General features: G+C 35.9%; 1 protein-coding gene and 1 long non-coding RNA gene across 3 annotated transcripts; both read left to right on the top strand.

Moving 5' to 3' along the window:
* The first annotated feature begins 844 nt into the window (after positions 1–844).
* LOC126811539 (uncharacterized) lies at positions 845–6,716 on the top strand. The gene is made up of 6 exons (XM_050537226.2): positions 845–977; positions 3,208–3,552; positions 4,089–4,163; positions 4,405–4,512; positions 4,888–4,978; positions 5,904–6,716. Exons 1-6 carry the CDS (start codon positions 920–922, stop codon positions 6,262–6,264), a joined length of 1,038 nt encoding a protein of 345 aa, XP_050393183.1. The 5' UTR covers positions 845–919; the 3' UTR covers positions 6,265–6,716.
* A 2,105-nt stretch (positions 6,717–8,821) lies between these two features.
* LOC126810327 (uncharacterized) lies at positions 8,822–11,484 on the top strand. 2 transcript variants are annotated; one of them, XR_007675177.2, is made up of 4 exons: positions 8,822–8,916; positions 9,242–9,452; positions 10,896–11,076; positions 11,413–11,484. It is a non-coding gene; the product is annotated as an uncharacterized LOC126810327 (long non-coding RNA). The 2 variants fall into 2 exon arrangements; XR_007675176.2 differs by lacking the exon at positions 8,822–8,916 and having other exon boundaries at positions 9,146–9,452.
* Positions 11,485–14,609: the final 3,125 nt, after the last annotated feature.

Here is a 14,609-nt window from a genome sequence, read left to right as displayed (position 1 = left end):
TGAGCTTCCATGTATACATACATGTTGACATGCATGTAAAAGAACCCTTGGCAGTTGAAATTTAATTAAATGTGGGTGGAAATGCTGACATCCTCATATTACACTACATAGCATATGCAGGTCTTCATTAGCCCCGTTCGTGCAGAAAAGTTGGAAATTAAACCCCATTTCATTTCATGTGATAAATTATTGTGAAATGTGAGATGATGATATAATACACAAATAATTTATAAACTATATAAGCTATTTCAAATTGTACATAAAATAAAAAATTAAGCATCCCATGTATATTTTAGGATGACTGGTTATGCGAGTTTTGGCATTAAAAATCTCACAATGAGCAACGAATGTGGTTTGCAAGTTGATTCCCCTCCCCAAACAATAATAAAAGTTTTACCAAACCTGGTCCCTGTATTGCCCAAAAACAATATCCACAATAAGTATGGAGAGAACACAATTTTAACTGAAGAAAATAATTATTAATAACTTTTTATTCCCAAATAAAAAAAATCCTCATTTATTTTTGTCAAACAAAGTATAGTCACACGTTTTTATTCTTTTTACATGACAAATCATAAATTTAACATTTGTCATTGACAAATCTAAAGAAAAACTTAAATTCTTTTGCTGGTGCAAATTGAAAGTAAACAATTTTTGCTTTGTAATTTGTATAATTTGTAATTTTTTGGGGGAAAGAAAGGTTAAATACGTGTAAAGTTGGAGATGACTGGATATGGTTTTATTTGTTTTAAATCCAGGAAGTTTGGTGTTGATAATAGCGAGCGGTAAGTAAAAGAGTCAGTGTCACACCAGGTAAACGAAAAAAAAAACTTGGCAAATTTTAATCATTTCAGACGTGTCCTTGTTGGCTATTGTTTACATTGTACAGTGACCACAACGAAACTAAGACGAACAGACAATGATTAGGATAACTATCTACTGTGTATTGGTTTTAATAAATGTAAGCTTTATATTAGGTGAGTAAACAATATTTAAAAAACAAAGAAAATGTTTCTTTATTCGGTATTCAAATTTTGAATAATGAATAAAGAGACAGAACGTGTTTAATTTATTTAATTAACTATAAGATGGATGCCTCTGCAGTATATGAAATGAAATGGGGGTTTAATTTTGCTCAGCAAGCGGCACTACGGCCTACTCTCACTTTCTAAGCAATTTCATACAATTATTGTCCATTTGTAAAGTTAACTTTTGTTACATTTAATTGACTTATAAGATGGCTGCCTCAGCAGTAAAAACACTTATATGTCATAAAGCAATACATTTTGCTTTTCGGGCTTGAATAACGAATTTCGAGACAGGATTTCAAATAATATTATCATTTTGTCTTATAAATTTCATATCATTTGTGTCCATTTGATTCAAATAATCTTATTATTTTTTCTAAACAATTTCTTATCATTATTGTCCATTTATCCAGTTGACTTATAAGATGGATGCCTAAGCAGTCAAAAAACAAAAAAACAACCTCTTTTCACTTTTATGTCATAAAACAATCCATTTTGCTTATCGAGCTTGAATAATGAAAAACGTTATTTGGGATTCATATTTTGAATAACGAATAACGAGACAGAACGTGCTTCGTTATTCGGGATTCAAATAATAATACTTTTTTTTCTCAGAAACTTCATATTATTATCATTAGTGTCCATTTCAGTCAATAAAAACAGTGTCCTCAAATGGACACTAAATTTGTAAGAAAAATGATAATTATATAATTGGATTGTTTTTTGTTTTTGACATGTAAGTGAAAAGAATTTATTACTGCTCAGACAGGCGATACGTTTCAAGTCAGTAGCTTGAAGCGTATATATGGTATTAGTGTCAGTGGCCTGTGGCACGAAGTAACAGTATATTGTCGCATACATAATATATTATGTCAACGCTTGGGCGATATAATATATTATGTCAACGCTTGGAACTAGGATGGAGGTGACTAGGCATGAACAAAAAACAAGATGGCACCGATAACAATTGTAAAAGATTATATTGTTAATATTAGAAAATAGTAGGCCTATAATCAACCGTCACGTGTGAAATTAAAATTATATAAACCATTTCTGGGATACGTGTGTAAACTTTCTTTCAGCTTTCAGATAGGAACAGCTCGAGCCTAACCCTAACCCTAACCCTAACCCTGCCCTAGCGTCAACACAATATATTATGTCGCCCAAGCGTTGACATAATATATTATGTATGCGACAATATACTGTTACTTCGTGCCACAAGCCACTGACACTAATACCATATATACGCTTCAAGCTACTGACTTGAAACGTGCAGGGTGGCTCAGACATCCTTCTTATAAATCAATTAAGTATTGTTTAATATAAATAAAAATTTACTTGTCAAATGGACATTAATGATACGAAATTTTAAAGAAAAAATGATAATTTTGTTTGAATCTCGAATAACGAAACACGCCCTGTCTCATTATTCGTTATTCAAGGTCGAAAAACAAAATGGATTGTTTTATGGCATAGGCGTTAGCGGATGACTGTTTACTGATGGGGCATCCTTCTTGTAAATCAGTTAGGTGCCATGGTGGCTCAGTGAGTGAGTCTTTTGCTCGCTAACCAGGAGGTCACGGGTTCGATCATGGCGTTGGCCTAGAGAGTTTATCGTGATTTTTCGATGTTATTCCCTTTTGTCTTTTGTTGGTAGAAGAGGGTATTGAAAGAGACATTGCATAGTCCTTTGGGTGGGTCGACATGCCAAAATAAGAAAAAAATAATAATTGCATTTGAATCCCAAATAACGAAACACGTTCTGTCTCGTTATTCAAAATTTGAATCCCGAATAACGAAACACTATTAAACTTTACACTGCCGAAAAGTGACGGAATTAAAAGGCTGCTTATCCCAAAAGAACTGAAGAACCCAATTAAGCCGATTGTCCCCGTGTGTTCACTAAATGGAGTTTCTCGGGTGGACTTTAAACCCCATTTATATCTCACTAATGCATGTTCTTAAAGGTACACAGACAAAGGGATTAACTTTAAAACAAAATTATAATGCTACTTACTTTATAAAATTCGAATAATTATTTTGAGTATTTCGCTGTTGATTAGATCTCTTGATTTATGAAAAAAAAACTCCCATTTCGGTTGTCTCTGATTTCAGCTTTTTCACGCTTGGATGATGGTATGCATATATAGTATTTTCAGACAGTATTTGTTAATTTCAGGCCAAGAATTATTATCGTCGAGTGCCTGCTATGGGGTGGATTTACCTTGTACGAGTCATCAACTACAATGTCCAGTCGATGCAGTGATCAATATTATAAGTGCCCAATATGGCTATAAATATCGATGCCAAACAGCCCTTGAATGTACAGCTTGCTGTTGGTATAAGGAAGGCGATTGTTTAGTTGAATATAAATCAGAACATTATAAGAGCTTGTTCAGGAATTGCTCCCTACAGAATCGCTGTGTGTTTCGAGCACCGTGGATTAGCCATACATTATGTTCAGAGCTTCATAGATCTTTATTAACCAGCGTGTTCTCTTACATAACCTATACATGTGTTGATGGTAAATATACATTAAATACTTTCATTAACAAACCGAAGTTTGTTGTAACATTGATAAGTTTTGTTTGCCATCATGACATCTGAATGCCCGGTCATGCATTTTTGTCTGTTAGGACAAAGGGTGAGGGGAGGGCCCTTGGCGTGACACGCCGGTTGGGGAGATTAGGTCGGTTAGGGAGGGGGGTCTGGCCGGTTGGACAGTAAATCAGGCCAGTTGGACAGTAAATCAGGCCAGTTGGGGAGTTCATTTCTACACAGAGTTCTTGGATACGGTTAGGATTACCACACCCCTGACAACAACCCTTGGTGTCTCTAATTCGGTGTGTTGGAATTTCTGGCCTCCCCATTCGGCCTGAAATTGTTTTTCCTCACTTGAAATACGCAAAAACCCGAATCTCTTCTTGTAGGTTTATAGTCGTGCTTCCAGTAGGCACCAACTACATAACTCAATGTCGGCATCTTTTTTTCATAGTACATTTTTTCTGTAAAAAAACTAAAGATGAAGTTGTGATTTTAAAGAAGAATTCTGTTTTTCAGTGTATGGTATGGGGTCAATAGATAACGTCCAATTCCCAGAGGAAACAACAATAAAGCCAACTCCTTTTATCGAAGGTATGGTTAAATAGGCACGTTAAGTATCAATATAGATAGGATCTATCAGCATCACTGGAAAATATCATCATGCAGTGGAAAATTTCATCATGCTTTCCCTGTAGCATTTTAAAGTTTTTGGAATATCTACAAAACAGGGCCTAGTACTCTATCTTTGAAAAGTGGTCGATGTGATCAAATATTTTTTGTGTCCCTTAATTGCCACCATACTTTCTTATTACTCTGTGGTTTTATTTCAAAGGTAATCATGACAAACGCCAAGATTTAACTGGTGATAAAATAAAAATGTTGCCCGACCAGAAACAACAGTTATTAGTTAACCAATACAACCTGCAGAGATTATCAGGAGGTAATCAGTATTATATATATATATTCATCATATTCATCATATTTTTGTAGCCGCCATAACATCCTCCCATTGCCATAGCAATGGTGTATATAGAGAAATACCTCCCCCCCCCCACCCTCTCATACCTCAAATGACTTATTGCCAAAGTAATAAAAATGGCGCATAACGTCGTATCTGTGTAATATAGGTAATAAAATGCCACAAGTTAAAACAACCTTTATGGAAAGTCCATCGAGTCGGGAATATGACGCGTTACACTGACTTACAAAAAGAATAATACAAATGATGTCACCCAGTATCTCCAAACTTCCAGAACAAACCTTTCGATGTTTTCAATTGTCTTTGTTTAAAACAAGATATTGTGATGTGTTTCAGGAAGAGTAAGAACAATTGTTATTTGTTCGGTAGTTGCCATAGTTTTTGTTGCTGGCCTCGTTGTTTGTATCAAAACACAGATCTACAAAAGGTAACAATTTAATTGACTTTAAACTTTAACAGTAAATTAATTCTAACATAAGCTATACAGAATAAACCGTTAATTTCATAGACAATAATCGCTGCACATTGGTAACAGTTTATACAAAATGTATAGATCTTTGTTGACAATAGTTCGGAATACGGTAGTTACAGACAACAAAAATGAAATGAAATGAAATGGGGTTTAGCATCCTACTAGACAACAAAAAAGACGATATCTTGGATAATCTGTTATTTTTGTTTCATGAGATGTCAATAGTTTTGATAAGTGATTTTGGCCATAGTCGTTCAATGAGGTCTCGGTGTTGACCAAGAAAGTTTCTCGGGATTTTCCAACCTGTTTTCCCCTTGTAAGGGATGTAGAATGAAGGTAGAGCAAGGGACACCGCCTAGTCGTTCAAACGAAACCCAAAGTTTCAATGTACACAGGGCAAGTAAAAGGAGCTAAAGCTGTATTCTTTGGCACCTAGAAATTGACACAAATGGGTCGCAACGCATATAATAATGTAATATAAACTGATTTACATTCAATCGTTATGTTTTTACTGTAATTTCTAATCAGTTATGTTCGGCGAAAGACACAAAGACTTAGTGTCCAAATTGAATTGATGTCTTACACCGGTAGTATTCTCCTGAGATATGTATAGCCTCGTTCATCGTTCATTGATTGTACTGGGCCCGTATTCAAGAAAACTTAAACTCAGATACAATCGAAATTTTAAGAAATACTGCAATTCGATTGGCTGACCAATATGCAAATTGGATATATGCAAATTGATTTTACTGGTCAGCCAATCGAATTGCAGTATTTCGATTGTATCTTAGTTTAAGTTTTCGTGAATAATGGTTCTGATATATATTTATATAAATTGATTGGTATATTTCAGTTCATTTTCTTTTTGCATATTATTTAGGTGTGTAAAAAGACAAGGGATCCAGAGTGACAACAAAAACAAAAATGAAAAGAGTGCACCGGTTTATCATGAATGTGAACCAAGTCGATATTCATTCATTGATAAGATCTATAGCTCTGTTACTCCCTGGAGGTTTTCTAAAACAGATTCTAACATTAGTACCGGAAATGATGTATCCACGGTTGACGCCCATTATGACAGACTTCATATGGACAGTAATACCAAGTCCATGACACGTGATCCCAATTATGATCATCTTCAACAAATCAGAAATTCTTCTGGATATGATCATTTGGGTGTCAACAGTATTTCTACTATAGATAAAAGTACATATAATACAACTAAAGATTTGTATATATAAGATGCATTATGTGAGAGCTATATCTGCATAATGCAGGTGTTATGTCTGGCTTCAAATGTTATGTAAATTATTATATAGATATTTAAACATATGACAAGCCAAAAATCAACGCCCAAGACCATCCGATGGCTAAGATATTGAGTGGATTAGATATCGTTTATTATAGTGGTAAATGGTACTTGGCAATTGAGACTACATTGTATTTAGATAATTTGAATGGTAATTTCAATATAGTGGTAAATGGTACTTGGCAATTGAGACTACATTGTATTTAGATAATTTGAATGGTAATTTCAATATATCAGTATTCATATTTCATTATCTTTTATTATCTATTGTAGTAAAAACGATCAGCTCTTTATGTAAATCTTACAAAATGCATATTTTTTGAGGATAAATTTATGTACTGAATGTATGTCTATTTATCATGGAAAATAAACTGGCCAAACCTCTTCGATTTATGCCAACACTAAATATTTCGATTCTGTACGAAGTTGTTAATAAGGATGTACAATCTAATTAAAACAGAGATTCTATTAAGTTTCCTTTTTATACGTCAAAATTTCGTTTTACTTTCCTTCAATGCGGAAAGAGGGGGGTTGGATGACCGAGTGGTTAGCACGTGCTTGTTGTATCATGAAGTCTGTCATTGAGTCAACTGGCGGGGTTTCGATTCCCCGGTTGTACGTGACAAGGAGTAGGGTCGCCTGTCCAACCTTGTGGGTTTTCTCCGGGTCCTCCGGTTTCGTCCCACTGCTAAAGACCCCTACGCGAAAGCGAATTATTGAAATAAAATTGAACCATGTTTTAGTCCCGAAATGACCTAGTTTGTGTCGAGTGGACGTAAAACCCAATTTCTCTCCCTCTCTCACCGCGGAAAGGCCACCAGGAGTATTAAAAAAATGAAACGAAATATAGATCTGTATGTTAATCAGATTATATGCCAGTCTGGCTTGGTTATCAATTTTACCAGATTAAGCCAAGATTGATATTTTTAATCGGTTCATTCCCATATCGCCGACTCACTGAGTTTTAGGGGGAAAATTTTGGTCGACGTTATGGGAATGAGTGGCCAAGAACAATAGACCCAAGCTGAAGGATAAACCTCATTAAGCAGATAATTTTGGGAGAATTTTTTTTTTTTTAATTTATAATACATAACATAACACAATTTTAAATTTTTGCACGCATTCCAACATAGTCCAAAAATTCTAATAAATTCAGTCTTCCTTGTTCATATCTATAACATCGTTATGCACTCTAAGGAGTGCGGTTTCAGTGCTATGCCCCTCTCGATAAGCAGACTGGAATTTACCGAGCAGTGAGTTTCGAGTGAGATAATCTATTATTTGAGATAAAATGATCTTTTCAAGCAATTTTGCTAAAAATGAAATATTTGACACTGGTCTATAACTTTTGTGTGCATTACGGTCAAGACTTGTTTTTTTAATCAGAGGTCTTACAATGGCCCCCTTACAATCATCCGGAAAAATACCAGAGGAAAGCACATCATTTATAATAATCGTCAAAGCTGGTGCTATTTCATCCAGACACTCTTTTAGTAGTTTTGTAGGAATTGGGTCCAGAGCACATGACTTACACTTCATTCGACACGCCACTGATATTATATCATCAACATTCAATGGCTCAAAAGCAGAGAAAAAACACTGGGGTGGGACATTAATGTCAGTGTAAGGGGGGGAGTCAACAAACTTTTCACGAATTTTAATAATTGTCTCGGCAAAAAAGTCAATAAAGTTCTGTGGTAAAAATCAATTTCAGTGAACTATATTAATAATGACTAGTCCCTGCCTCATTAACGCTTTTAATCCGTTTAAATCCAATCAAAGGGTGCCGCGGTCGACTTTTCAAAACTCGGTGAGTCGGCGATATGGGAAGACCCCTTTTAATCGACCAATCCAACTGTAATTTTATATTGATTTAAATAAAAGTGGTTTAGCCCAGTTAAGGTTTTCTGCCAATTCGTGCATATTAATTATATAGAAATTGTAGTTTAGGACAGTTTTTGATAGCATGGACGTAAAATGGTCGTCTTGAAAGGGCTAACTTTCGAGATGCTGTATAATTATATACACCACAAAATGTAGATGACACAGTGGATTGTCCCCCATGTTCTGAGTTTGTTTTCTTCCTGACTGAAGCCTGTATCAATACAGGTCCGTAACCGTTAAGCGAATTTGATCTCTTCACATGATTTGATATATACTTTTGTCGTTTGTTATTTGCAATATCTGTTTATTGTGTGCGATGTCCGTGGGTTTTTCTTATGGGTGTGTGTGTGGGGGTGTGTGGTGCGCCTCCCCCTCCCACCAACTCCCCTCCCCTGCAACCTGACATGACTCCTTCATCTCTACAGATAGCTGTGTGTTTTATTAAGCAATGATAAACTCTCACGACAGTTGTTGACACATGTACATACACATGTTAGTGTGTAATCGATTATGTAGAACCGTATTAACTGAATGGCATACTTTTTCTTGATTCGCTATAATGGAAAATTCATAGCACTGATCTGTTTAAACAACCAAATACTACAGTCTTCACGAGTTGACATTTTCTACTCAGATCTACATGGTATATATATAGTCAAATGGAAAAGTATATTATTATTGATCTAAGGCTGCCAGCTGAGTAAGACTATATCGTTAAATCTGTTTATAAAATTTCAAGAACATAATTATACAAGCGCATTATCGTGAATGAGTTTCGCAACAAATAGTGTTACTAAAAGCTGAAATCAATACAATTATAGAAAACTTTTCTTCGACGATTTAATACACTTATGTGCACCTTGCAAATTATAATAATTATTTCTTTAGGATAATGGTCGCACACTTGACAAGAAGGCACACGTGTGACACATATGCATATTTTAAATCATGGACTAAACTATCTTTTTAATAAATTATCACTGTCAACACGTGTTCCTCCTACATTTCAATATGGCTTTCTTTAGATGGATGTCGACGTTCCTTGTGTGTTTGGTTCCATGTATCCATGGTAACTGTAGAATTAGGGACAATGGTATACCTCTAAGTATAAATGAAGGCTACGAGTGGAAGGATACATGCGATACGTGTAGATGTACGAATGGTAAAGTAGTTTGTAGCGGTGGACCTAACTGTCCTATACCTCACTCAGACACTTTATCTTACACCTGCCTAAAAGTAAGCCTTTTTTTATTGTGAAAAATTTATTTTTAAAGATTTTAGGTGGTTCGTTAAGATCAGAAAATTAATGACAATTTAATTAGGTTCTGGTAAATTTCTTACCATGCAACGTTTCAACTAGCAAATGCCTATCAAAGAATATAAATATTCATTCCTTGATGCATATGTATGTTTCAATAATTATTACTACCCCAGAAAGACAGGACAGTCTGTATATATTTAATTTCATATTCGTTAATATATACAGATTTATAACTTCTAGTAGAGAAGACAATAAGTTGAATAAGACATTTCGGATGGGTGAATAACTTTATTATCTATCTAGTAATCATTGCAGAGTCAAATTATAAATTAAACTATATACAAATTCTCATAATTTTAAAAGTGAGTTAATTATTTTTCGGTTAGCTCCCCTACACTGTGAGTTTTTATCGTAAACTGGCGTGAGTAATCTGGGATTTCGGAGGGGTTGTCGCACTTCAAGCTATAGCTATCCAGCTACCTCGGAATTGTAGTTCTGGGTTCGGTACCTTGTGTGAGCGTATGTGACTTGATGATACAGATACCTTCTCAATCGTGTGATTTTACTCAGCAAGGACCTTGGATTTAAATAAAGATTTCCCGGAGAGTGGAAGAGGACTTTGAATCCCTACCTAGAACAAGGTGTGAGGACCGGCGCGGTAGGGGAGGGGGTGAATGTAGAAGCCCTGCACGATTGCGCCACTTGCAATGATCAGTTCCTACATGATATAATAAATAACCTTGGATCATTGGATCAGACCCGAGCTTCTTGATAAGAAGAAATGTCAGTCTCTCATAGCAAAACTGTGTAATCTCGATATATACAATTATTGATTCGTATAATAACTTGCAATATACTCCCCACTTGGAAGGGGGTAGATATAATAGGACATATTTAGCGGTGGCGATGAGCATAAGATGGTGTATTGGAGGGGGGGGGGGGCGCTCCACATCTGCAGCGTGGGATGTGCTGTTAAAAGGAAAAAACGAACATTTTTATTCTACAAGTTCATCATTTAACAATGCACAATATTAAACAGCTTAAAACATCAATTGAGATGTGTTCGATTGTATTTCTCGAGCGTTCGATTGTATTTCTCGAGCGTTCGACATAATGATCTCGAGCGTTCGATATAATGATCTCGGTCGCTCGAGTTAATTATCTCGATCGCTCGACTTTTACTAGTGATCACGACTAAGTATCTCGAGCGACACCGTATTTACCAATATACAAATTCGCATAGTTTGAACTAAGGACAACACGGGTTAAGTGTTTCCAGTTATTCTTCGGTTATCTCCCTTACCCTGTGACTTTTGTTTTCGTAAACTCGATATATTGTTCTCAAATCTTGATTGCAATCTAATGAAACTGGTTTTGCAGCATCCTGCGATCTGTTACATGTTTCATTTTTTCTTCAGTGGTCAGCTGATAAATGTTGTTGCTTAAAGCAAGGATGTGTTGGTTTTGATGATAAAGAATACATGTTTGGGGATTACATGCCAATGAATGCCAGTGGTTGTCAAAAATGCTTATGTTCTGAATATATGTTAACAGCTAAATGCTTCATTGAAAAGACAGACGCCTGTTCTAAAGAGAAGCGTATGTTGATTTTCATATATCAACACATTACGAGATCGAGAGAGAGAGAGAGAGAGAGAGGGGGAGAGAGTGCGTGGGTGGAAGGAATTATTAGTGAGCAGAAATTCGCCCATGTATCTGTTATCACTCGTCACTTTAGTCAGTTATATAGAGGGATGGCTCGTGTTTTCCTTTGGCGTTCGCCACTTCCGATTCAGGAAACCTGTATTACTCAGCTATCGTAGTAATGACCTCTGTGTTAAAATTATATTTGGAATGTGTTTAACCAGCTCTATCACATATGTGATAATGACTGGCACCAATATTGTCCTTTAATAATTTTGTTTTACTTTTCAGATGATCATCCATTTTCGTCAGATCATTTACATAGCCATATTAAGAACAAATAAAACAGAAACGAGACAGTTATTTTTGTATACTTATTGTTTGTTGAGTTCGGAAGTAATTTGTGGCAAATTAGTCGATCCTAATATATTTATCATGGGTTAAGATAAAGAAGGGAGACACTGTAACTGAGTGAGTAATGCACAAGCTCACTAACCACGATGTCCGGTGTTCGGTCTTCATTAGATCTTCATTTACTCATTCATTTTCATTCATTCCTTAAGAAATAAAATGAAATGAATTCAAGTAGGTTTTAACGTCCTACTTGTATCCATTAACTGGGCGAATGAAGACCCGCAGCCTAAGTCACGCAGTGTATTATGGTCTCTATTTACTGCAACTCGTGATCACGTTGCCAAAACGGACCGAATGGATTAAATTGTCTTCCTTTACGCCCCCACCCCACTCCACCCCCGAAAAAATCGTTGTAAATGGTTTTACTCATAGAGTTACTATTGCATTAATTTAATAACGAGTTTCCATTATGACGCCACAACATAGCGCGCAAGTCTTAGTTAACGTATAATTCTTGGAGGTATAGCAAGGTAACCAAAACTAAGAAAATGGGAGGCAGATTTTCAGCATGTTTTGGAAAGCGGAGCAACATGATAGTGCCCGATACAGTTATTCATACTAGTCAAGATACCCCCATAGACAACGCATCCGTCACAAGATTTTACCCAGAAAAAATAATAACACTGGCATCACCACAGTCCACAGAGGTTCAAACTAAGTTTCCAGTGGCAGTGACATGTAATGAGGAAGGGGATGAAGACGGCATTAATGTCCAGATACAAAACAACAACGAAGATGAAAGAGGAAAGCTAGGAATTTATTGCTGTAAATTCCTATACAACGATACGTGGGTAATGTATTAGCCCTGCTCCGGGCCATTTACATAAACAGAAACCATTCAGAGCCGTCACCACCCCAGTCAACCGGGTTGATCTTAAAACCTTACAACTGGCAACCGTAAGATAGATCATATAATTGTTAAGTGGATGGAAGAATTGGTTTCCAAATTTTATGAATGCAAATATTTTAACCTGTGAGAACGCAGGAATCTCCTCTCTCGCCGATTAGATGGAATATACTGTCAACAAGTAATTTTGTTATTGTATAATGGTGGTCAAATTGTAATAAACAGCTATTGATGATAGCCTGGAAGCCTCATATAGTGAGACAATTGGTGTAGGTAGGGTAAAACAGTTCAGTTTCTACAATACCCCAGCAAACTCTATGAGAAAACATATTTCTTGCTTAGAATTAGATGTTGTTTTTCTTCCAAAGACTCTGGAAAGCACATTGTTACTGTATATCTAGGTCTCGTTGCAAATTGCTAATGTACGTGAAAGAACCTACCTGGGTTGCGTGTAGCCCCTGGGGATACGAAGCATAAGGCTAAGGGATACGAGATATGGTGTCAAATTCAATGCTGTAGGCTATACCTACTAATATTTATATTGCAATAATACTAATCATGCGCTGTGTAAGTACGGTTGTATTTGAAAGACTATTTATGTCTTATGTAGGCTATTCAGTATATTTGTATATATTCAACGCATTGAATAAATAAACTTACATTGTATTTCATATCAATTATTTTAATTTCATATATTTCCGTAAGTCATTTTAGACAGGGTGTACGGAGAAATATTATGAAAGCTGAATGGGTACGAGCACATAAAAAGGTTAAGAACCACCGACCTAAAGAAAGACCGACAATAGGCAGATTTAGCTCTTGCATAATTTATGTTTAACACTTACATAACCTATCAGATTTTACCGGTGTTATACTTCTCTTCTACTCTAGAATGAATTATAAGACGATGGTTAGGATCAAAATCTGCCATGCGTACAAAGCCGTGCTTTATTTTCTGGGTTTCCTTTTATATTTCTTGAGTGGCATTTAGCGATTGAGGGCATTAAAAAAACACAACGCAATTTATATGGAAAACAATCACTGGTTTATACACATATATAACGACGTTTCGACAAGTATTTTCTTATCGTTTTCAAGTACCCAGTGCGCAAATCAAATGTACTAATAATAGTTTATGGTCAGTAGAGGTGACATCATATTTCCCCTGTTCAAGGGCAATCGTCTTCATCCCAATTGCAATGTTGACAACCTTTAAGGGGCTACACCTCTTTGAATTTGGGTTCGCAACCGAGGAGTATATATTTTTTTATCTCAATAGCAGGGGGTTAAGTCTAAATTTAGTGTTAAATATTAACGACCACCGTGACTCCTAAACGAAGTGAACCCAATCATTGGCGCAATAAATTCCGAAACGGACCATTTTAGTAAGTAGTTGTTATACAGTAATATTATAGAATCATAGTGAGTGACATGTACAAGGCGACATGTTTATCTTATTTGAAAACTATTGTAATCTATACTAATATTTGTGATTGTTGTTTGTTTGTCTGTCTGTGAGAGGGTGGAAGGGGCGGGATGGCCGAATGGTTAGCAGGGCGCTGTATCATAAGGTCTGTCATTGAGTCAACTTACGTGATTTCGATTCCCCGGTTGTATGTGAAAAGGAGTAGGTTCGCTTGTTCAACCTCCGGTTTCCTCCCACTGCTAAAGAGCCCTACGCTCAAGCGAATTATTGAAATAAAATTGAACCATATGTTAGTCCCGAAATGACCTATTTTGTGTCGAGTTGACGTTAAACCTCATTTCTCTCTCTGTCTGTCTGTCCAGGGTTGACGGCTACACAAGGGCTTGGACCGGGGAATAACATAGGCCTCGTGGCGATTGACTACCTCTTCTGGTTTCGGAGTAATGGCAGCATAACCCCCGGCCGAAGCCGAGTATCCTAGTATAACATATTTTTAAATCCGCTTTTCTTATTTGTTTCACATTTTCTTCAAAATAGTTATGATGTAATGGATTAAGAAAATGTTGAGCTTAACTATAATGTAAGTTATTCTAGGGTCAAAAGTTCAGACTTATATCTACAAGAATGTTCTGATAAAAGACGACATAAACCGTTACTTAATATGTTATTAACATATAATACTGTATATATTATATATTGCATGTATAGTACAGGTAATAAAATGTTATGTCTATACGTTTAAAGGTTTCATAAATCCCGATTATGAAACAGAGGTCATCTAGATAGTTCATAAACAACTTT

The sequence above is a fragment of the Patella vulgata genome, chromosome 2 (genome assembly GCF_932274485.2).
Source record: "Patella vulgata chromosome 2, xgPatVulg1.2, whole genome shotgun sequence".
In the NCBI taxonomy this organism is placed as follows: Eukaryota; Metazoa; Mollusca; class Gastropoda; family Patellidae; genus Patella; species Patella vulgata.
The sequence above is the reverse complement of the archived record's forward strand: the minus strand, read 5'-3'. Positions and strand labels throughout refer to the sequence as shown.